At 44.4% G+C, this 26,072-nt stretch overlaps 1 protein-coding gene across 1 annotated transcript in view; it reads left to right on the top strand.

Annotated features, from left to right (window-relative positions):
* Positions 1-26,072, top strand: part of LOC147683764 (arylacetamide deacetylase-like) — a 136,381-nt gene that overhangs the window by 18,799 nt on the left and 91,510 nt on the right. Inside the window, exon 2 of the mRNA XM_086944133.1 lies at positions 21,767-21,989. Within this exon, the coding sequence (XP_086800259.1) occupies positions 21,767-21,989 (223 nt within the window). The remainder of the gene's footprint in view (positions 1-21,766; positions 21,990-26,072) is intronic.

Genomic DNA, 26,072 nt, shown 5'->3' with positions numbered 1-26,072 from the left:
AATGAATAAAGATTGAATTTGAATTGTGAGCCCTGCTAAGCACAGTGTAGGCAGGAGGCAGTGGTCAGCAAAGGGCCACAGCCACGTGGCATTCATTTGAGATGCACAGATTGGGAGCATTTGGTTTTCTTAACCGATTATAGTCTCTTACACAATTTGCATCTTGAATTGTGAGCCCTGCTGACCACAGTGTGGGCCGGAGGCAGCGATCAGGAAGGGCCCACAGCCACGTGGAATTGACTTGAGCTGCATAGAGTTAGTGGTAGGTGTGGCGCTCAGCATGTGCACAGCTAGCGATGATGCATGGTGCGGGCAGGCCGCACTGGGAGCAATCTCTCTTGCCTACTAGACTGCATCACCTGCAATCGCGACTCGATCAGAATTGTGAACTCGCTGTCTGCAGTGTAGATCGAAGGCAGTAGTCGGCATAGACATCAAGGAATGCTTTTTGTCACTTCCTCTTGACAAAATCTGAGGACAGAGTACAAGTCTGCAATTAATAAATCAAGACTGAATTCAAATTGTGAGCTCTGCTGTCTGCAGTGTAGACTGCCATTTAGTGTTCCTTGGGACTTGTAAGATGACTTGTGGGGCGCTGAGTTAGTGGTACCTGAAGCACTCAGTGTGTGTGGAGTCTGCAATGATGCATGGTCCGGGCGGGCCACACTGGGAGCAATGTCTCTTGCCTACTGGACTACGTCATCTGCAATCGCAACTCAATCTGAATTGTGAGCCCTGCTGTCTGCACTGTAGATCGAAGGCAGTAGTGTGTACAGACATACGTCTGTGGTGCTGTGCTGCCGGGTTCGCAACGGAAGCCTCATGGCAGGGTGAGGACTGCCGCCCTGGCAGATGCTTTGGCCTTCCCACAAGTGAACCAAACTCAGAGCCCCAGCCTATTTATTCATACTCCTACACTGGAGTGGCATACATTGGACCAGCCCACTCCGCTTCCACTTCCACGGGGGACAGCGCAGCTACATGACCGAGATCTTTCCCAGTGCCTGAGGTAACATGGTTGCGTCTATTGTCCACAACACTACATGTACCAGCAGTATATGTTCACATGGGGGGTGTTTGTGCTCTGCATAGTGAGGTCTGTCCAGCACTTTACCGCAACACTTGGTATTGTGTACATTATTATTGATGGGTGACTTGCGTCCTTCACACATTCTTGGTTAACACATCTCCCAACATTCAGCTATTGTGTGGCTGAGGGCCATGCCATTTTTGGAAGGTCTGCTGTCCTGTCCTGCACTGCCTCGGTGGTAGTAGGGAGGGGGATGGTCCGGGGGGAGGTCCTGAGGTTGGTGGCAGTGGGTGTTGTGGCCTTCTTGAGTGTCAGTAACTCTATGACATGTGTTGGTCTTTAGATATGATTCTGGACTGGGCTCCCTTTCACACTGTAGATAGTCATCCTGCTTTACACCAGTAAAAGGCAGTTGTTAAATTCCTACTGCTTACGCAGCTTATCGCCTGTTTTTGGATCACACCCCAGATTTGGCTGCTCATTGAAAATATCAGGAAGTGGTGTTTTCTTCTTATTTTTGCACAGGAACGCCTACTCTGCATATTATTAGCGCTAGTTGTCGCTCTTATTTGAGGACATTTTTTTTTTGCGGAAGCTATTGCTGGAAAACTGCTGATATCGACTGTTTTCCGTAGGTTGAGAATGTAATGATAATTTAAAAACACTGAAAAAAACATAGGTTTAATGAACATTATAATTAGAAATTAGCATTTAAAAAACGTTTGAAATTCACTGAAAATACCATAGGTTTCTGGCACGTTATAGTTAGAAATTAGCATTTAAAAAACCTTAGAAATTCACAGAAAAAACCTTAGGTTTCAGGGAAGTTATAGTTAGAAAGTAGCATTTAAAAAACCTTTGAAATTCACTGAAAAAACCTTAGGTTTCGGGGACGTTATAGTTAGTTTGACATTTCACTCGTACAAAACCATAGAAGTTCCGCGGTTATTGTTAGTTGATCTAACTATAACTCGCGCCCCGCAGTGCACTGCTGATGACGTCACATATTACATCATTCATGACATGGTCGGTGACCTCATGGATGACATCACTGATGACATCTCAAATGGCATCACTGATGACATCATCCATGTGAAAATCTGATGCACCTCCTCACACCTTAATAAAACCTTTGATACACCTACTCTAAAATACCGACTACCATTTTCGAAACAATAGACACATCAATACCAGTTACTACATACGCACTCACTGATTCCTAGGGCTACACACAAATACACTCATTCACCCATACAGTCACTCATACATGCAGTGACTCATCAATACAACACTATCATAGGCACTCATACACCTATACAAACACTCATCCAGTGGTACTCACACATCTAGTCAGTCATACAAAGAATCAATCACACTTCTATTTACTCACCTATACAGTTATATACACACAACCTCACTTATTCATACATATACTAACATATACTTACTTTCTCATACAATCACTGATACAAGTACACACTCATCTATACAGCCACTCACACAATCACGGACACTCAAGTATAGTCATTTATATACTCCAACTCTCACATACACTGCCTTTTACATATGTAGTTACTTCGACATGTAGCACTGAGAAATCAATTCACTCACCAACACACCTATACACACACTCATCCACCCATACAACTGTTTCCACATGCACTCTTGAACCCATACACCCAGTGAATGAAGCACTCACACATCTATGCACAGTCACACACCTCCCACCCACTCACACACACACACACTCTGGCACCCATGCAAATACTCAGGCAACCAATCAATAGCCCATGTAGGCACTCATGTAGCTACTCACCAACCAATGCAGCAGCTTACACAGCATTAGACAGACTGATAGGCATTCACACAGTTCAGTCACTAACCCATGCATTCAGTAAGACACATTCAATCACTCACTTATACAGTCAGTCACACACCTACTAAATCCTCCATTCAGACACGTATACACCCACCCCATTCCTAATAGACTGTGGCTAATAAATATATAAAACATTTACATTTTATAGAAACACACAGTCACTGGATGATATCATCAGTGATGTCATTTGAGATGTCATCATTGATATCACTGACCATGTCATGAATGATGTAATATGTGAGCAGTGCATTGCGGGGGCGTGAGTTATAGTTAGCTCAACTAAGTATAACAGCGGAATTTCTATGGTTTTGTACGAGTGAAATATCCAACTAACTATAACATCCCTGAAACCTATTTTTTTTTGTGAATGTATATATATTCACTGAAAAAAACATACGTTTCACACATGTTATAGTTAGCTGGACATTTCACTCATACAAAACCATTGAAATTCCCCCGTTATAGTTAGTTCAGCTAACTATAACTCGCACGCCCGCAATGCACTGCTGATGACGTCACATATTACATCACTCATGACATAGTCAGTGACATCACTCATGACATCTTTGATGACATCTCAAATGACATCACTGATGACATCACTGATGACGTCATCCAGTCAATGCTGCGAGTTTATAGGCCCCACCGTAATGCGGATTACACTGTGTTTAGTTTGCCTAGTAAATATTCTCAGTCATGCTTAGGCTGCTCTCTGTCATTAGAGGCCTCACAGCTATGTCGTATTTGTACACTTCAACTTCTGATTACCCCGAAAACTGTGTACAACTTTCTTAGCATGAACTGTCGTTCCGTACCCAACCATAGGCGTGAGATTTTTGACATCCTAAACGATGAAGAACCTGATGCTCTATTAGTCACAGAATCATGGCTTCACGATGGCTCTGGCCTGGACCTCGCAGAAGCTCTGCCGGCCAACTATGCCATTGTTAGGTGTGACAGGGTGGCGAAAGTTGGCGGGGGCATTGCCATTATTTTTAAAAATGTGTATCAATGTCAACTGAACCTTATCGCCTTACACAACTGTGAAGCCACGTCCTTCAAACTCACCCTTCATCCAAAAACATCTCTGACTGGCCTTTTAATCCACCGTCCCCCTGGTCCTGTCAACGATTGGGCCTGTCATCTGTCTGAACTCATTGCCTCCACTTTGACTAACTCCAGGACTCTGCTAGTCGTTGGTGACTTTAATATTCACCTGGACGATTCTAGCAACGGCACAGCTAGAACCCTGATTGCTGATTTTCCAGCAATGAACCTCACTCTCCACAATCAAGGCCCTACACACAAAGGTGGGCATCTTTTAGATCCCATCTTCTCCAACCTACCTGACCTACTATGCTATCCGGCCCTGCCTGTTCTCTGGTATGATCATTATTTGATCAGTTTCAGGGTCACACCTATGAACACCCTAGGTCCGCACAGTGGTACTCAGACGGAAAGCAGGAGGGCATGGAAAAAATTGAATACTGCCATTTTAAACAAAGTTTTAGCCTCTCACCTCCCTGCAGAACTGCTCATGTCAGCTGATGCGGAAACTGCAGCTTCATTGATGGACTCCTGGCTTAAAAATGCTATTGACATATGTCTCCCTATCTCTCTAAAGAAGGATGCACCTCACAAGACTCCTGCTCCTTGGTACACAGAGACGCTAAAAGTTGAAAAATCCTACTGCAAGAAGCTCTAGCGCATCTGGCGTAAAGACTATTCCCAGTCTTCAGCTTCCATTTATAGAAACGCCCTAAAGTCTTATCACAAAGCATGCGCCTCTACTAGGGCTAAATTTGTGACGAAATCCATATCAGATGCCATTGACAAATCCAAAGTTTTGTTTGGCCTAGTCAAAAATCTTGCTGGCTCTCTCACTACGGCTAAAGCTCCCCCGCTGTCGATTCATTGATGTGATGAAATTGCCCAGTTCTTCACAAGTAAAGTGGATAAGATCCATTCGGACATTTCCACTTGTAACCGCGACAATAATAAAGTGGCTCATCCCACTCTTGTTAAGGAAGACAATTGTCACGTGGCTTCTATCCCCTGCCCATTACTAACCTGGCCCAACTTCCAGCTAGACGGTCTTCCCGAAATGCTCTTCAAAATTAAATCTGGCTCCCCCTCGGATCCCTTACCCATTGCTGTTCTTCGGTCCCTTGATCCTCCGCAACTGTCTGCAATCTGCTCCACCTTGAACTTATCGCTCAAGACTGCCATTGTCCCTGCCATCTGGAAGCATGCAATGGTTACGCCACTGCTGAAGAAACTTACTGCAGACCCTGAGCTCCTCTCTAATTATCGCCCCATTTCACTGTTACCTGCCTTCTCTAAGGTTCTGGAACGTCACATCCATCACCACCTCACTCAGTTTGTGACTATAAACAATTTACTTTATCCTTCGCAGTCAGGATTTCGGCCAGGTTTCTCTACGGAAACTACACTCCTGGGCGTCAAGGAGAATCTTCGGTCCTTGCTTGACAGAGGGGAGATGGCCCCGCTGATATTACTTGGTCACAGTGCGGCGTTCGACACCATCTCCGATAAAATCCTTCTGGACGCCCTAGCCACCATGGGCGTGGAAGGATCGGCCCTGGGCTGGCTGACTTCTTTTCTTCTGCTCGCACCTTCCAAATATTCTCTCACTCATCCACTTTCAATACTTATCCCCAACCTCACGGTGTCCCCTGAGGCTCTATACTTAGTCCCTTACTTTTTAATCTTTATGTTACCCCTTTGTCCTACATAGCAGACAGCATCGGTGTTACTTTGTTTACGTATGCCGAAGGTTCGCAGGTCGTCTTTTCCCTCACTCAATCTGATGGGGCCTCCGCCTCCCTCCTTCAGCTTGGACTTGGAGAAATTGCCAGTGGATGAACCACAATCTTCTCAAGCTGAATGGTGGGAAGACGGAGGTCCTTGTCCTGGGGCACAAACTTGACCTCTTGACTTCGAGAAACTGGCCAGCCGAACTGGGCCCTCTTCCTGCACCGGTGGAACAGGTACGAAATCTGGGCGTTGCAATTGACAGGCACCTGACAATGCAAAGCCAAGCCAGCAAGGTTTCTTCCACATGTTTTACCATTATTCGCTGGTTAATAAAGATCTTGTGGATGCTGCCCAGAGACACCCAGAGGTCGGTGGTGAATGCCTTGGTCACCTCCCGATTGGATTATGGCAACATACTCTACCTGGGGGCGGCCAAAGCAGTCACTCAACGCCTGCAGTTGGTGCAAAATGCTGCAGCACGTCTTCTCAGCGGTTGCCGCAAAACCGACCATATATCTAGTCGCCTTCGTGATCTTCACTGGTTAAAGGTGGAAAACCGAGTGAAGTTCAAGGCACTCTGCTATATGCACAAGATAATGCATAAGGTGGCACCTAGCTACCTACATACCTTGGTGAAATGCTATTCCCCGACCCGGTCCCTTCGCTCCTCCTCCCAAATCCTCTTCTCTGTGCCAAAGGTCAAACTCTCCAGAATGGGAGGCCGCTCCTTCACCTATCTGGGACCTAAGTTATGGAATTCTCTTCCTCTGAACATCCGCTCCGAGGACAGCTATACTCACTTTCGTAAAGCAGTCAAGACCTGGCTTTTCGACCAATAACTGATTCGGCCTAATCATCCTCGACTAACTACATTATCATAGCGCCGGGAAACCCTTTTGGGTAGCTGTCGCGCTCTAAAAGCTCAAATAATAAATAAATAAATAAATGTGTGTCTCTGAAAAATAAATATTTTTTATATATGTATATCTAAAGGTCGATGGAAGAATAAATGGGTAAATAAGTGTCTAAATGGATGGATTTTTTTTGTAAAATTGATTGTATAACTGACTTATTAAGTGTATCTTAGTGAATACATGTATTACCAAGTAATGTTTAAATATGTAAATATCTGTATCAGTGTCTCACTTTGTGTATAAGTGGCTGCATGGGTTGGTGAGTAGCTACATGAGTGTCTATATGGGTTATTAGTTGTTTTTTGAGGATCAGTATGAGTGTCTGTATGGTTTAGTGGGGGTATTACTTAGCGCATAGATGCATAAATGACTGACTCACAGTTTGTATGTGTTTTGAAGACAGCATGTGTGCAGGACTGTATGGGTGGATGAGTGTGTATATGGGTGTGTTAGTGAGTGAATGACTCTCTCAATAGTATTTTTATGAGTAACTACATATGTTTTAAACTAGTATATATGAGTATTGATGTATTTAAGTGAGTATATGTGAGAGTGAGAGATTGGAAGAGTTCCTGTATACATAAGTATGTGTTTCTATAAGTGATTGTTTAAGAGAGTAAGTATGTGTTTGTTTCTGTAGAAGTAAGTGTAGTGGTGTGTGTATAGCTGTATATGCAAGTAAATGGATGTTTGATAGTTTATTTGCATGTGTGTGTGTATGTGTGTGATGTGAGTAACTCTATGGATAAGTATCGGTTTGTAACAGGATGTATAGGTGTATGAGTACATATGATGAGCGAGTACATGTATGAGTGACTATATAGAACTGTTGGAGAATGAGTGGATGTGTATGTAGATGTTGTAATTACTGAATAGGTTGTTGTAACCGGTATTGGTATCTCCATTTTTTTTTAAAGTTTCTATTTTGAATGTGTGTATCAAAGGTTGTATTACGGTGAGAGGAGGTCTGCCACTCTTTCACAAGGATGATGTCATCAGTGATGTCATTTGCGAAGTCATCATGAAGTGAGTGATATCACTGACCATGTCATGAGTGATGTAATATGTGACGTCATCAGCAGTGCATTGCGGGCGTGCGAGTTATAGTTAGCTGAACGAACTATAACGGGGTAATTTCAATGGTTTTGTATGAGTAAAATGTCCAGCTAACTATAACATGTGTGAAATCTATGTTTTTTTCAGTGAATTTCTAAGGTTTTTTAAATACTAATTCCTAACTATAACGTGGCTCAAACCTATGGTTTTTTCAGTGAATTTCGAAGGTTTTTTAAATGCTAATTCTTAACTATAACGTGGCTGAAACCTATGGTTTTTTCAGTGAATTTCAAAGGTTTTGTAAATGATAATTTTTAAATGTATTAATTGTTATATTTTTTTATACAAATTTACTACATTGTTTTAAAGTATTTTTTTTAGATATTTTTTTTTAAATTACATTACATATTTTTAATATGAATTGAAAAAAACATGTTTTTAAAATATTGAAATTGTAATATTTGCTTTTTTTTTTTTTTTTTTTTAAATTAATATATATTTTATATAGCAGGCAATGATATCCTATGGAAGGAAATTCAAGTTACTGGTAAGTACGGTTAAAATTACTTTTCAGGATCAGTAGTGGGCTGAAAGATGCAGCACTGAGGTCTCTCCTGATGAAAGGTGAGTAAATCGGAATTTGTAGTTCGGCTGATTTTAGAGGCATATTTTAAGGTTCCAAAACGCCACATGTAGAAGTATTTCCAAGTGAAACCAGTCAATGTTAGCCTATGGAAGGAAATTCAAGTTACTAGAAGTATGGTTAGAATTACTTTTCAGGATCAGTAGTGGGCTGAAAGATGCAGCACTGAGGTCTCTCCTGATAACAGGTGAGTTCATTGAAATTCGTAGTTCGGCTGATTTTAGAGGAATTTTTTAAAGTTCCAAAATTCCACACTTAGAAGAATTTCCAAGTGAAACCAGTCAATGTTAGCCTATGGAAGGAAATTCAAGTTACTGTAAGTACGGTTAGAATTACTTTTCAGGATCAGTAGTGGGCTGAAAGATGCAGCACTGAGGTCTCTTCTGATAACAGGTGAGGAAATCGGAATTCGTAGTTCGGCTGATTTTAGAGGAATATTTGTACATTTCAAAAATAGACACTAAGAAACTTTCCTGGTGAAAACCACACAGTAGATTCATATGGAAGGAAATACAAGTTACTGGTAAGTATGCTTAGATTCACTTTTCAGGGTCTGTACTGGGCTCAAAGATGCAGCACTGACGTCTCTCGTGATAACAGGTGAGTAAAATCGGAATTCTTAGCTCCGCTGTTTTTAGAGGTATATTTTGCCAAATAGTGAAGGAAAGGGACGGGGCCTGAGGTGACTGTGTGCAAACACGCCCTGTGATGCGTTTTAAGTTGTGGAATTATTTCCTCTTTAATCCTGAGGTCCCCAGTGGGCCAACTAGCCCACCAGGTACCTCCAGTATGCGCCAGGGAGCTGCATTGCAGAGAGGTGTTCAGAGGCCACGCCCCCTTTTAAAAACACTCTGCAACGCAGCTCCGTGGCGCTTACTGGAGGTACCTGTTGGCCTTGTTGCCTCCCCAGGGGACCTCTTGATTGAAGAGGAATTAATTCCCCAACTTAAAACGCACTACAGGGCATGTTTGCACACATATTACCTCAAGCCCCTACCCCTAGCTTCACCACTGCAAACGCGCTCCGTAGCGCGTTCTAAGTTAGGGGATTAAGTCCCCTTGTATACTGGGGGTCCCTGGGGGCCAACTAGCCCAGCAGGAACCACCAGTATGCGCCAGGGGGCTGCGTTGGAGAGAGGTGTAAAAAGGGGCGTGGCCTTATCACACCTCTCTGCAACACAGCCCCCTGGTGCGTTTCCAGAGTGGGAACTAAATCCCCTTGAATACTGAGGGTCCCTGGGGGGCCAACTAGCCCACCAAGAACCTCCAGTATGCGCCTGGGGGCTGCTTTGCAGAGAGGTGTAAAATGGGGCGTGGCCTCATTACACCTCTCTGAAACGCCCCCCCTGGCACGTTTCCAGAGGGGGAACTAAATCCCCTTGAATACAGGGGGTCCCTGGGGGCTAACTAGCCCACCAGGAACCTCCAGTATGCGCCAGGGGGCTGCGTTGCAGAGAGGTGTAAAAATGGGCGTGGCCTCATTACACCTCTCTGCAACGCAGCCCCCCTGGCTTCTTTCCAGAGTGGGAACTAAATCCCCTTGAATACTGGGGGTCCCAGGGGGCCAACTAGCCCACCAGGAACCTCCAGTATGCGCCAGGGGACTGCATTGCAGAGAGGTGTAAAAAGGGGCGTGGCCTCATTACACCTCTCTGCAAGGCAGCCCCCTGGTGCATACTGGAGGTTCCTGGTGGGCTACTTGGCCCCCAGGGACCCCCAGTATTCAAGGGGATTTACTCCCCCCTCTGTAAATACGCCAGGGGGCGAGTTTGCAGAGTGGTGCAGAGAGGGGGCGTGGCCTCCTCCCGATCCCATTTTTTTTAAAGTTTCTTTTTTTTAAGAAGGGCGGCTGTGTAGCCCCCCTTCTTTTTCTTTTTTTTGGGCCATGAGGACCCCATCCCCCAGGGTCTGACCCATAATATTTATTTTTTAAACGGGGAGGGGGCTGCGTGGCCCACCTTCCGTGGCTAATTCAGGCCCCGGGGACCCCCATCCCCCGGGAATGGTCACATTTTTTAAAAAAAATTTAAGGAGGGGGGCTGCATAGCCCCCTTCTCAGGCCACTTAAGGCCCCAGGGACCCCATCCCTGGGGGTAGACTGCCTCCTATTTTTAAGTATTGGGGGAGGGGGGCCACGTGGCCCCCCTCACGGGCCACTTCTGGCCCCAGAGACCCCATCCCCCAGGGGGCCTGGCCCTCTTCGTTGGGGACCATGGGGTGTCCCCAAGCCCCCCACGGTCCCTGCCGGCTCCCAGCATCCTGCTGGAGCCGGCATTGCTTTTCTGTATGGGGAGCAGCTAACATGCTGCTCCCCATGCAGAAAAGTAATCGGCTTTGGTTTTTTGAAAGAGAGAGCAGGTTTCCTGCTGTCTCTTTCAAAAACCATAGCAAACAGCAGTGTCCCAGGGGTGGGCACCCCGGGACACAGCAGGAGCCGGCACTGGGGGGAGTGGCAGTCCCCAGAGCCACCACAAGGCTCCAGGAGGGGGGCCGCGCAGCCCCCCTCCCAACATTTAAAAGCCCCGTCATGGACCCCCCTATTATGAATATTAGAGCCCCGGGGAGGTAGCGGTCTCCGGGGCGTGTGGGGGGCTTGAGCCCCCCACACGGGTTTTGTTTTTTTATTTAAAAAACAAGAAGCCCCGGGGGTGGCGGTCCCCAGGGCTGCGGGGGAACCATGAGCTCCCCGCATACATAATAATAAAGCTCCCAGGGTGGCGGTCGCCGGGGCTGGGGGTCCCCTCTGGCCCCCAATATTATAACTAAAAAAAGTCTAGGGTGGCAGTCCCCGGGGTTGCGGGGGGCCGTGAGCCCCCGCATACATAATGTTAAAGCCCCGGGGGGTGGTGGTCCCCGGGGCTGGAGGGCCCCTCTGTGCCCCCATTATAATTAAGAAAATTGCCCCCAGGATTTGGCCCCCGTGGGCTAATTACCAATAAAGCGGCTTTGTTTTTTTGTTTTTTTTCGCGGGATACGCGTATTGCGTGATTTAAAAAAATATATAATAATTTGGGGCCTTGGGGGTTTTCTTGTGCCTCGGTTCTGCACAAGATGGCTGCCAACACTTCCTGGTTTTGAGTGTTGACAGCCAATTAGCGTAAAGCTTGTGCTCAGGAGTACCGTACTTTGTCTATAGATATATCTATGATTTTACTTTTGATTTTCTCAGGAACTACTGAATGGATTCACACCCTTTAACACAAAGTGTGATCTGCAAACCAAACTCTACCTTTTTGCCAAATTTGTTGTAATTCCGTTCAGCAGTTCGGGCTGTAGCCTCACTTAAAGGTCCCTATGGAAAATTGCATGGGGAAAACACGTTTTGGGACCCCCATTTTTCTCGGCCTCCGCTTGACAAATAACCCAGAAACTTTCAGGATAGGAGCGGAGCCGAGCGCCCCATCTTCTTGGAGAATTTTGCGAAGATTCGTCAACCGGCGTCAAAGTTATTCCAAATAGAATGTTGCAGATTTCCTATGCAAACTAGGTCCTAACTATAATTACCTACTGGCGACCGCCAGTAGGTAATATATATATGTACAACCAAGTGCCCAGAAGCATTGAGGGGAATCTCTTGATTACGACGATTATTTGCATGCTTTTAACCCTCAGTGAGCTTCTCAAGCGTTTTCTGCTGCGTTGCATATTGGGACTTGTGGTCCGAATCAAGAGTCATTGTTACCCTCCAGTGGGTACCGACACATACCAATGATGTATGCTCCTTGTTAACCCACAATGGGTATCCATCTGGGGATGGAGTTCCATGCACCAAAATCATCCCAGACGTTCTCCTCTTTAAAGCCAGGCCCAACAGGATGGGGTTCCTGGAGCTGAAATTGGCCATGGGAAGGGGGGACATGTGTGCCCCTCTCCAGATTATTTACAAAAGGGACCCTGTAGGATGGGGGTCCCAGGGCCTAAAAAGGTCCAGAGAGGAGGGCCACCTAGCACTCCACTTTCTTTAAATAAGTGGCCCCTGGGGATTGGGTCTCTGGGACCATTAATGGCTCTGGTAATGTGGCTGTGTGGTCCCTTCCTCTTAATAAAATACACAGCCATGGGGGGTGGGGTCCCCAGGGCCTTCGAGGATCAGGGACGGTGCTGCATGACCTCCCTCCTCATATTATGCATATTTAGCCAAAGGGTGGTCTATCTAGAACCTTTAGAGGCTAAGGGAGGGTGGTTGTGTGATTCTCCCTAAAGATTCTCAGGCCTTTAGAGGCACAGAGAGGGGGGCCATGCTGCCCACTTTCATAATTCATAATATCGGCCCACAGGGGTGGGCTCCTTGAGACCTCTAATGGCTCAGGGAGGGGGTGCCAAACAACTCCCCTAACCTTTATAAACACAGCCCTGGGTGTAGGCCTCCTGGTGCATATTGTATTTTAAAATGGCCAGGCTGCCATTTATTTTTTTGGTTTTGTTTTTATTCCACAAGAGTCTCGCAAGATCGCTGCATTTTTTGCTGTTTGTATTTCTTTTTTTGACCCCAGGGAGAGTCCCCCCATGACCCTAGGGGGTCAGGAAATTCCTACCCTGCCCTATTTACAGTTGTAGGGCAGAAGACTAAGTATTTGAGTCCTGTAATGGCTGCCAGTAACAATTGTCTCATGTTGATGTCAGCCAATAAAAACTTTCGCAGGTGTCTGACTCCCACTGATGTGGGATATTCCAAGGAAAATAAAGTTAACTGGATCACTCAGACTGCAGTATTTTTAAACTAACGCTCCCCCAAGGGTCTCAGAAACTCTTACAAACACAACTGCCAAATTAGACAATTATTTTTTATCCTTAATTTCACGAAAACTACTGAACGGATTTGCAACAACTCACAAAAAGCACAAAATGCAGACAAAGATCTAACCACCTGCCGAATTTGGTAACATTTTGTTCAGCAGTTTTTGCTATATTCTGTCTTGAAGAAGTCTTTGGAAAATGCATGGCGATTTTACATTTATGAACCCCTCTTTGGTCTCGTCACCCTCTTGACGGATCACCCCAAAACTTTCCAGGAAGGATCTGAGGGTCTTGAACTTATTTTGTGGAACCTTTCACGATTATTCAGCAAATGGCGCCAAAGTTATTAGCAAATCAAAAAAACACTACCAGTCTATGGAAACGCAGACCTAACTATAACTACCTAGTTAGGGTAGTAAGGGTTAGTTATGGTTCTCAAAGCTGAAAAAAGGCTTGAAATGTTGTGTGCAATGCACAATTGATAACACTACTCAACCCCTTACATAGTTTGCTCTTTGTAAACAGCCTTATTTCCTTTTTATCCTATCTGCCATCAGGTAAGGGGTATACTGATCATAGTGGGGCCATAGATCATGGTGAGCATTGTGCACTGCACACCATACTTGGTGTAGTTTGCAGACTTATAGTTTTGTGTGTGTTGGTGCCACAACTGATCTGTAACTATGTTTTTTCTGTATGCGTCATGATTTATTTAGAAGGTACCCTTCTTTACTTGCTAAGCAACCATTCTCTATGGTGCATGCCATTCACAAAGCCCTGCACCCACCCTCTTTGGATGTGCATAGTGGGAGTTTATCACAAGGGCTACCTTGCTTGCACCTGGCTTAATTTGCAGTCTATCAAATTTCAGGAAGATTTTAAAAGCAGTGAAAAAGTTGCTAGTGGATTCAACTTTGATTGCCCCCTATTTATCTTTGACCACCCCAGTGGATTTGCTAAAAACCTGACATAACCATTATAAAACTGAATATGTTAATGTCTGTGTACATTTGTGCAGATTGATCACATAGGGGCACATGCAACAAGAATTTTTACTTTCGCAAACGGGCCGATTCACAGAATTGGCCCGTTTGTGAACGCAAAAAATGCTTTTCTGATGCAACAAACCCCAATTTGCGATTCATCACACAATGTTTTGTGATTTTGTATTTCAAAGGGGCGTGTTTAGGGGGGCCCTTCAAAATATCAAATCCTAACGTTATGCATGTATGTTTTGTTAATGTGAATGCGGTTGCAAAACATTTGCTTATGACCCCTTCCTCTTTGTGAATGGTTGTAAAAGCATTTTTAATAGCAGGCTGTGGTCCCATGGACCACTGCCTGGTCTTAGAAAAAGAAAATAGGAATCGCAATCTGAAACTCTTTGAGTTTCATGCATTGTAAATTGCGATTCTCAGGCATTCGCAACTTACAATTTTGATGCATGTCCCCCTATGTGCAAAATTCAATTGCAAATGAACCTTCCTTGACCTCCCTTTAAATTGGTACTCCGTTGATAGACCTGCATTAAATTGAGAAAACTATAAGTAGACTAACCATTTAAACTCTCTGCCAAATTTTGTGGTGTTCAATCAAGTGGTGTTGTTGGTCTAGGCCCACTCTGCAAGGTCACCCCCAAATGTTTTGCCTTCACCTTTCCTATTTTTGCTGAATTTGATTTTTTGGGCCTTAGGGCACTGAACTATATTGGTGGTAAGCAGTGCTTGTGCTCACTCCCTAGAACTTGGTAAAATTGACTTACACCTGATTGGCACATTACATGTACTTATTCGTCCCTTATAAAGTATTATACAATATACTCAGGACTGGTAAATTAAATGCTACTTGTGGGCTCACAGCACTTATTGTGTCTTCCACTTAATTAGTCCCTTAAAACATGTCTCAGACCTGCCACTGCAGCCTGTAGTAGTTTTAAACTGCCATTTTGACATTTAAAAATAACCCTCTTGCCAAGCCTTAAACTCACCTTCAATTACATATGTCACCCCTAAGGCAGGACCTAGACATCCACTATGGTAGAGCACATTGTAATAAAAAGGTTGGGCATGTGCTTTCAAGTTTAACATGTTATGACAGTGAAAACCTCTTAAATTAATGTTTCACTACTGCAAAGCCCTCCTCTCCATCTTAACATTGAGTTACCTTATTGCATTTATTAATGATAACTTTTGCTTGGGAACAAGGGGCAATATCATGTTTGATATCTAATGAATTGTGATTTACAACCCTATTTAATGATACATTTGTTTTTAAGTCACAGTTATATAAATGCCACTTTTAAAAAGCTGGTTACACTTGTTTAGCAATCCACTATACCTTGGGAACTAGTAGTAAAAGCTTTAAGAATATTCATACTAGAACTTGTGGTGAAACTGTCTTGCATTAACCACACAACAGCAAAATAGACACAGAGATGGGACCCCATTCTTCGAAGGATGGTAAAAAAACACCTGTAGTAATTGATTGTTGTAAGAATTCAGGACATTTTGCAGATATCCCCCTACTTTTGCCCCCATTTGGACTACAAGATACTGTTTTTTGACTCTGACAATGCCCTAAATCCTCCTAGCCAGGCTCCAGTTCCAGATCCCCTCCCTAAAAGTGACATTTTGTGCTCTATGTCCATTAACTCATAATGTTTAAATCTGAATAGTGTCTGAAATCAATGCTTCCCTGTTCCTTCAGAGGTATCATGTTAAGCAGTCCACAATGGTACTGTACTGTTGTTTATCACTACTCTGAGTCAGTTTGGGCCCGGGATGGCTCCTTGGACTGTGCTGAGCTCCTATAGCATTTCTCATTTGTTTGGCTGTTTGCACCCCCATAGCAGGTGCTCCTGAATAATAATGTTTGTACTAATATTCATTTTCCTACAGGTTTGATTGAATGACCCACTATCGCAGGATAGTTTTGCTTGTGTTACTGCTATCACTGGGGGATGGAAATTGATTGAGGGTAAACAGCACTTAAGTGTGGTTTTACTGTCAAATTCACATAGATGTCATCAGTGTCAAACTATTACAAACTAGTAATCTGGAATGTCCGGGGTATGGGAGCCATACAAAAAGGCATAGAATATTAGATCAATTACACCGGTGCCAAGCCCTTATTACCTTTCTCCACGAAACACGCTTGATTTCTATCGAGGCCACAAAATTACACAAACGTTGGGAAGGCCAACTATTCCACATTTCCTACTCTGCCTAGTCATAGGGGCCTGAGACCTGGGTTTGTACATTCATACCATTTGGGCTCCATGACCCAAGGGGTGATACGCAAGATCGCTATATGTTGGTTAGGGTCATCCTAGTTGGGACATGATAGTATTGGGCTGCATATATACCTCCAATGCAGACCAATAGTTCTTTTATACACACCTATCTGCAGTATTGGTAGACAAGACCCCTTATCCCTGGGTAATGGGTGGGGGCTTAATACAGTATTGGATATTATGCTTGATAGATCTGATGCCCCACTGCCTGGTACTTGTGTTTGTAGTGGGGATAAATTGGATGTTGCCTTGTCCCATGTGTGGGCCCTGTTTTCCATTGGGTGTTTGTTTTGTGCTCTCGCCTGTTTGTATTCCTGTAAAACAGGTGTTCTTCCTATCGTCTGACATCGGTAGGTCTCTGCCGTGATTAATTTACCACTTGGGCTGAATGGAGTCTGTGTTTTCAGTGGTTGATGTATAAGTTAGGCTACAGCAGCCCAGCTGGGAGCTGTTTCTGGTTGGTTGGGAGTCTGAGTTGTAGCACCAGAAGTTTCAGTTGACTGATTGGTTATTTCCAGTTGTGTTGTCATCTGAGGCTGTTTGTTAGTGGCAAAGAGGGGATAAACAGCTGCATGACTGTGGATGGTTGTTTTTTTGCGGCCTTTCCTCCAGATATGACATTGTTGTTTGAAGTTTTGACCTGTCGTTGGTTCCTTATGTGGTTGCATTGGAGCTGTGTCATTGCCCCCCCCCCCCCCCCCCCCAGACAGCTCGCAGGTTTTGAAAGCGTAGGGCCTTTAGCTGCGGATTACTTTGTGGTTGACTTCTTAGGTGCTTCTTTTTACAATTTTTTGTTGTTGTTTGATTCTTTTTGTAAACCCTCTAGCAGTGCGGACAAGATAGGAGGGAGTGCGGATAGTTTGTTGACAATGGGTTTGCAGCTACCGCTCAGTTTGGCCTCCTATTGGGCTCTACTGTTTAGTGAGTTAAATTACCCCAAATTTTTGTCTTCCCCCCCTACAAAGAGAGCCAGAGTATTGAGTAGTGTCAGTTGCAGGTCCATTTTGGGGGACTGATATTAAAGGGCATCAACAGTTCTTTGTATGGTGTTTAATAAGGTATCCCAAGCGTTGGATGATCGGCTCGACGAGTCTGTGATGTCGGTTGTGGTCCTGTGTCTAGATGGTGTTGTGCTTTTTTCAGCTTTACAAACCTGGCCTTGTTCTATGCATATGCTATATGTGTGTGGGGCCAGATCTTTTGGGGAGTCCAAGGTGTAAAAGGCACCTACATCAGTCAACTTCTGGGACCCTAATTAGAGATGGCTTCGTGCTCACTTCCCTGGGCTTCAAGGGCCTCTACATCCCCCTCCATCGTTACTTCAGAATGATCCATAACAGACATGTTAGTTTGCAGCTGTGAGAGCCAGTCTAGGGTGTACTTCTGGGGATGTGATACATTTTTGCATGATTCACCAGGAGTGCCATGTTTTAGTCCCTTGACCAATTCAGCTAGTTCTGGTACAGTGAGTTGAGCTTCGGCACATCCGTAGGGGCTCTGTCATTTAGCATCTGAATTTTTGGAGGCTTGGGCTTTATCCCCATCCTAGTTCCTGCTGGATATAATGGATAAGTGGGCAGGTGAGCCCAAACTGTGGGCTGATTGCCTAGAGGGTGAGCTGGTGGTTACTTGAATTGGAGAGTTGACCCTTTCTTCCTTTGCTCTCCTATGCTGAACGTCATTACTAGGTTTAGTTTGGGCAGCTTGCTTTGATTGTGGAGCAGTCGTGAGTTGGTCAGAAAGTGATAATGTTCTAGGTTGTGGGAAAGCTGGTTGAGTGATTAATTGGATAGGGAAAATAGAGTCCTAGAGACCTTGAATTGCACCGCTTACGGAGAAAATGGAGGAACCTGCTTCATTAAGGAAGTAGAATTTGGAGTAGATTTTGGGTTGGAAAAGTTGTGGTGTAGGCATCCCTCCGGGTAAGCTCCTGCTGTCAAGGTTCCCTTAGTGGCTTGCGCAAAGCACGCTGCAGTGTTGGAGGGGTTACATCCACTAGATCTTTGGAGGTGGTTGCCTGGTCAAATCTAGTTTCCCTGGTTTTCCTTTTATGTTTGGCTCCCTGTAGTGGGGGAAGAGGTTAGTCTATTTTCCTTCCTGACCTCATACCTGTGGTCACCTTATTTCCTCCTGTGGTCCTTGGGCTGTGGTTGCTATACCAACTTTTGTTGAAGGCGTTCCTGGCTGGTTGGATAGCTTGCAAGTTGAGTAAACATAGGGCGGATGTTTGGAGTTTGGTGGTCCAGTACGCATTGAGGAGAACCAAAACGGTTGGGGACTTCCCTGTGGTGGCCTTGCCAAGACCATCAACCGAGATGATGGATCCTCAATAGAGTTGTAGGTGTACAGGGTCTTGTTGGCCTGTGGACCAGAGCCGGGGACCGGGGGAGGGGCAGGAAGTAGAGTTGTTTAGTGTGGGGGTTCTCAGAGACAGCTATCCCCCAGAGACAGACTGAAACTTGATCACCTTTCCTTCCCCGTTCACTCTGCTCCCCAAGCTCTGAGCCTCCGCTGAATGCTGCTGTTTGCAACCGCCTGTCTCCTTAGATGCGCGGTGTCCTTCGAGGAGAATTCAATTCAAGGAGGGGTCCAAGTGGACGCCACCCCCACAGTCCCACAGTGGTGCTGATCCTGCTGCTGCTGCTCCAGGTTTAGGTGATTCTGTGCCTGAAGAATGTTGGGTAGTAGGTCGGCTAAAAGGATGGCTGGAGGAATCATCTGGAGGAGAGGGCAGACTGCTGGGGAAGCTAGAGGGGCAAAAATGGCCTCTGTCCAGGGCACAAGCAGGGCTCACTGCAGAAGCCCACAAGCTGCACTGGACACTGGCCAGGCCGCCTCTGTGGGACTCTGGGGCACCCCACTTAGCGGCAGCCGTGCTCGCTCCCAAACACCCCTAACTGTCTTAGTACAAGTTGAGCTTTGCCATTGTGCTGCATTTTCTTGGAGGTGAGGAGCGCGGTAATCAGGGTGCTGGATCCCTTCAGGGGGTTTAAATGTGTTTTGAATAGATGGCATCGTAGGCTGTAGGTGTGGGTTGCTAGCCACTGTGCAGCACAAGGCTTGTGTTCTATGCCCAACCACCAGGCTGCCAAGCAGCTGGCCTGCCACCCGCCATCCACCTGCCAGACACCTACCCGTGCACCTACGAAATGTTTTTATTAAGTGTTATGTTTTTATATGCATGTTGTGCTTTTATGAGTATATAACTCGAATAAAGCTTTTCTACTCCTACCCCTCTGCAAATGAAGCGAGGAGTCTGGCGGTGGTTGGTAGTGAGCATAAGCTATTAAATCACAACAGGGTTTAAAAAATGGAGAATTTTATCCATCCATGGTACCACTCCAACATATATTTCTCACAAAAGGTAATCAAATGGAAGAAAAAGTGCACCAAAACCAAAATCAAAAGGCAAAGAGCATTTGTATTTTAAAGACGAGGGTGACGTGCTTCATCATTGGGTCCCCTCTTGCACACAGTGCCCGCAAGGTGCACAGTGTGGGCTAAAACTCTCCCTAGGGAGAGGAGCGTGAGGTGTTTTCTACTCCAATGTGATGTGTGAGTGAGGGGCAGAGTGCTAAATAAAAAGTGTGTATTAAAACCACCTAATATGGGGAAAAAAATGCATTCAATGTCCCCAATGGATGGACTTAAAAACAGTGTAAGTATAGGGTTAAATTTTTCCCTATCTGACTAGGTCAACATGTTTCTGCTAAATGATGTAAATTCCTAGCGTACTTCAGGACATGGATCGTACGCCATATACGATTTCCAGCAACGCTGCTGGAAATCGTACATGGCGTGTTGATGAAAGTTTGGACTATTACGATGGAATTCATCATGGCTCCATGATCATTGATAATACGGAGGATCAGATTACACATATCTGACATGTTTGACCAAGTTGGATCACATTATTAATGAATCTTATATTAAGAATTACACATTCTGTTAAACCTGTGACTGTAGAAGGGTAGTGAGCAATACGTTGTAAATAAGATTCCCAGTGTTAAGATAAGAGGACCTATTTTGAAGGTAAAAAGCAGAGATTTGTCCTGCTAATGAGGGTGGGCTATATTGAAGCTGGCCTTGTAATCATCCATACCAACAATTAAGTATGGTTTTTTAGATTTCATTCATGATTATTGCAGAGTGACAAGACATTGGTCCTGAAGAATGCTAGGAATTTACATCATTTAGCAGAAACATGTTGACCTAGTCAGATAGGGAATGTTTTTATCCCTATAGTTACACTGTTTTTAAGTCCATCCATTGGGGATATTGAATAAAGGTTTTTTCCCCCATATTAGGTGGTTTTAATACACACTTATTATTTAGTACTCTGCCCCTCACTCACACGTCATATTGGAGTAGAAAACACCACACGCTCCTTTCCCTAGGGAGAGTTGTAGCCCACACTGTGCACCTTGCGGGCACTGTGTGCAAGAGGGGACCCAATGATGAAGCATGTCACCCAATGGGTGAATGAGGGTTGGTTCTCGTCTTTAAAATACTTATGCCCTTTGCCTTTTGATTTTGGTTTTGGTGCACTTTTTCTTCCATCTGGTTGCCTTTTGTGAGAAATATAGTGAGCATAAGCTGGAAAAAGTAGTGGTGGCGAGGATCCCAGCTCTCGGATTCAGCTGCGGGCTTCTGGGCTCTCACGTGACAGGATGCACATATTAGCAAACCATACCTTTGGCAAGCTATAGCAGCATCTGGTGGATTCATTTCTTTCTTGTCTCAGAGAACTTGCTGAGACAGCTGATGAGTGGGTAAGGACAAGAGTGCCCAAGAAGTCCCAGGGAGTGACTCAGAAAGGGGGATTAGCTTACAAAAAACAGTGGAGGGAGGCAGTAAGCTCACCAAAGAGACTCATCAGTAACCCAGAACCGTAAAAAGGAAGAGATAAACGCCCACCCCAACCCTGGCAAGCAGAGGCATTAGGAACCTAGGGCTTCAAACTTAAAAACTTGCGTACCTGCTTAGCTGGAGCATCTGTGCGCCAAATAAAAACCACATAACATAACATAACATAACTTGTTTCCATATATTGTTTTGAGGTTCAAATGGTAGAAATTGGTTAGGCCACTTCCCACTTCCAGTAATCAGTCAGTGGGGTCCCCCGATTCCAGTGATGATTCAGTGGAGTCACAGAAGTCAAAAGTTTAAGCACCACTGTTTTAGAATAAAACCCACCAATAAACCAACAAATAGGCTGAGGTGTACTTATCGTAGGCAGATTTGTACGTGAATAATGATAAAACTCTAAAAGTTCATGTGTCGAACTAAAAAACAGTAACATTATTATTCTTTTGGGAAAATCCTAATACACCATCAGAAAACTTGTCTTGCACATATGTTTAACTATTACAATTCACGTATTGTATCTGTTGCATAATAATGATTTACTTGAAGATTACAATTATTTTACCCCTAGGTTGAATTTTCTGAGATGACTGGGATATCACATTACGTGGACATTATGGCTATCCTCATGCCCTCTGGAAAGGCTCAACCAAAGTCAGATGAAAATGTTACTGTGACTGAGGAAACATTTAATAAAGTTCCGGTTTGGTTATATGTTCCAAAAAAGCCATCGAATACAAGAAGGAGAGCAGTGATTTATATCCATGGAGGTGGTTTCTCCATGGGAAGCCCGGGTAAGTAATAGCATTTCAGATTTTTTTTACAATTCCTAAGGAAAATAGTGTAATATTGCGTTTCTCATTTCAAAACTATTAAAGTGAAACACAATTTCTCTACTAATTTAATTACATGTTATATTTCGACTGCTGTACAAGTTCTGATAGGAGTATACATGCTCCACGATTTGCCTTAGGCAACACCCGTGCATGTCATTAGTGTGGACAAATCATGTGCTTGCACATGGACTTCATGATGTGCACACCAGAGTACTCATTTATGAGGCTGTGCGTCACTTTTACGCCGCCGGTGCGTCACTTTTTGTGACGCACCAGTGGCGTAAAAAATGCGCCTTGTTGCGCCATAGTTACAAAGTGACGCATCTAGGTAGATGCGTCACTTTGTAAACCCCTGCGCCACATTATACCTGCGCCAGGTATATTGTATGCAAGGGGGGCGTATTGACGCAAGGAAGGGTCGTAGAAGTGACGCAGTGAAATCTATGAGATTTCACTGCGTCACTTTTACGACACTGTTGCGTCAAAATCTTGCGCATGCCTCAAAAGGACGCATTGCTGGAGTTGCGTCACTTTTGTGACACACTCCAGCAATGCGTCACTTTTGCGCTTACAGATACGTCAGAAATACTGACGTATCTGTAACTCCTTGCGACATGATGCGTCATACATTAAATATGACGCATCAGGAATGTCGCAAGGAGTGTGCACTGAGAAATGACGCATCGCTGCTTTCACGCAGCGATGTGTCATTTCTCATAAATGAGGCCCCAGGGCTGGGCACCTCATTAATAAAATTTTGAATGATCTCTCGTGCAGCTGATAGTGGTTACGCATTCTCTACCAGACAGCCTCAAGTACTACCTGTGGCTCAATGAGTGTGTGCCAAAGACTGCTGACCTCAAGGGCACTCAAGGAACTTTCCGGGGCCAGATAAAAAGTGCAAAAATGAAAAAAGAACAAGGCAGGAGGCATTTTCCATCTGTGTCCCCAGGATTTGGAACAACAGATCCTTATCCACGAGGACTGCCCCAACATTTTCCCCATTTAGGAATGAGCTGAATACATGGGAAGCCGCCTACCAGTGGCAGCTGCCAGCTGCCGAGAGTGGTGAGGCGGGCGAACAGCTACTGGGAACACAAAGCATACTACATTACATACAAAACATACATAAAAAAATACATTTACCTGACCACGCTCCTCACTACATACCCAATCTTCCTCTTTCCTGCAGCAAGGGACCAGCAGACTTGCTTAACCAACCACGGCACTGCTCTGTGGCACCAGGATTGGATGGAGCGTCCTGGCTGGACGGTCCGTCAGGCCTTTTAGGTCTGCGCTTGGTTTCCACCCAGCTGCCTAAGACAGCTAGGTGGCGAGCTTCAAAGTGCACATGTCGCTTTGGACGGCGAAAGACAGCCGTTTAAAGTGACATGTGCAGTTTGGATCATCCAGCCTGTGACTGCTCCTGTCTACTGCTGCCAATCAGCAGTAGAGGACACGCCCTGTATGTCTCTGGGCTCGGAGCCGGCTGGCTGCTACAGCGTGCACCTAGGTAAAAAATGAAAAAAGACAACAAAATCTTTTTATTGCCCTTTTATTTTGCTCTGCACTTATCGCAGCAGTCATGGGGTGACGTTTCCCGGTGCAACAGAAGAAACCGCCACTGCCTCCTGCATATCGAAGCTAAAACATCAAGGAATACAAATACCGAGGTCAAAATATCGAACCCAAAATATCAAAAGGTAGGTAAAGATTTTCAACACTCAACTCCACATATACGTACCTTGAAAAAATACAGATTTTCATGGTACTTAAAAGTGGAGTCAGGAATAGGAAATATAGATGTATGCGCTTTCCTAAAAGAAGAGGGTTAAGCGTCGACGTTTTGGTCTGCATTGGAAATAATCTGTGAGACAATCTTCTGGACACAGAATTTGCTCAAAGAACAAAGACCCTTAGTCAGTGAGTGAAAATTCATAATGATGCAATAATTTCTTTATGTCTGAAGTATGGCATATATTCAATTAAATATTATTTATTCTCTCATAGGAAAATATGTGCCAATTAATCCTTTCCATATTAGTCACCGCGATGTCGCCAACGGTCTCGTGCAGCGTTCTGCTACAGTAAGGCGGAGACTGAAACGCTAATGCTTCACTCACTTTCCTTTTAGTTTTTGCTCAAATTAATTAAGAGATTTAGGGCCAGATGTGGGTAAAGTACATTTACCGATTCTAGAATACCGAATTGTAACGAATCGGTATTCTAGAATCGGTAAATGCTATGTAGCTAAATATTCTTTAAGTATTACCGAATCAGTAAGATTCGGTATTTACCGATTCGGTAATTGCCATTCATTCCTATGGGCCTGGATGCTTATAGGAATGAATGGTAATTACAAAATCGGTAAATACCAATTCCGTAAAATGGGGGAAACATTCAAGGGTGCCAGGGTGTTTCTTTGACACCCTGTTGCACCCCTGAATCGTGCTTGTGTGCACACGTGACACACATACATGCCCTAAGGGCATGTATGTCTGTCACATGGCATTGAATAAAAAGCACAAAATTGTTTTATATAAGGTATTCTGTATTTATCACCAACTATTAGTTGGTGGTAAATAACAAATCCTTAAATGTAAAAAGCACTCAATTGAGTGCTCTCTACATTTCAGATTCGATAATTTACCAATTCGGTATTTTAAGAAATCGGTCGAAGACAGTCGAAACAATACTTACAGTCAATACGACTAACGTGCAGAATGTTTTAATAATTTGTGCACTTTCTTTAATCAGTTGTAAAATTTTACAAATCATTCTAATTATCGTTGCTGATAAACAGTTGGGAATTTTTATAATGATTTTATCAAAAACTGTAAGAAATGTTATTCTTTTGTGTTTGCAATGGTTTTCATTAACCAAGCATATTAAATAAACAAACAAACAAACAGTGGCTTGGCAACTGGTCCCTATGTCTGTTGTCAGCTGGATATTTTGAACAGCACTCTGCTGCAAAGCTTGTCCAAGCAATTTCAGCACATCGTGATGTAGTGCTGAAACAGCAACTCTGACGAAATAGGACTGGCTGGGAACCTTCCATTTTGGGCAAATGGCTGTCACAAATTCAAGGAAACCCAACCCTTCCACAAAAGAAAAGGGGAGATGTTTCAGCGCTAACATTTTAGCCAGCTTCGCATTGTACAAACATGCCTTTGGATGGTTACGTTCGTACTGCCATTCCGACCTAAGTATGCAGAAAATGGTAGGCTGGATTTTTTTCCTTTCTGGTGCAGCTGATGCAGTTGACTTCTTGAACCCAGTTAGGCTCAACAACGCACTTTTTTCATTGCTGTACTCTCTCAGCCTTGTTGTCTTAGCCTGACTCTTACTACGTTGCTGCTGAGATGTTGCTGAGGATGAGGGCGGTACAAATTCACTGCTAGCGACAGGGCTACTTTGTGTACCAGAGAAAATGTCTGCCTCTTGTTCACCTTCCACCGCAATCATATCTTCTTCTACCGCTTCATCCCCAGCAACAGCAATGGGTGCAATTTAACTTTTTTGTACGCTAGGTAGGTGCACCTCCCACTGGACCATGTGGTGTTTTTTCATATGGGTTGTTTGGCCTCTGGTACCATAGTTAGTACCAAGCTTACCCTGACTAACACTATGTCGACAAATTGAGCATGTAGCAACGTTGTCCTCCTTACTAGGCCTGGGCGGTAAATTCTGTTCTGCTCGCGGAATTTAGGTAATTTTTTGTTCCGCGGAGAACGCAAAATTGCACAAAATTCTGCATTCCGCAACTTCGCAACATTTTTGGATGTTCGCATTCTCAAAATGCGTGTTCCCTAGATATTTCCCCCCGAGCATGCAAACAGCAATTGCGAACAGGAAAAAAGCATCGCGAACAAGCAATTCAATGTGTTTGCGGAATATTTGCGTGTTCGCTGAGATTTTTAACCGTTTCGCGGAGATTTGCGTAACACGATTACGCAAATTCCGCCCACCCCTACTCCTTACTGCTGACCGAAAAGAAGTCCCAAACTGGGAGGTGAACTTTCTTGTGCCGCTGGAGCT

This window comes from Lissotriton vulgaris, chromosome 11 (assembly GCF_964263255.1).
Source record: "Lissotriton vulgaris chromosome 11, aLisVul1.2, whole genome shotgun sequence".
Lineage (NCBI taxonomy): Eukaryota > Metazoa > Chordata > Amphibia > Caudata > Salamandridae > Lissotriton > Lissotriton vulgaris.
The sequence above is the reverse complement of the archived record's forward strand: the minus strand, read 5'-3'. Positions and strand labels throughout refer to the sequence as shown.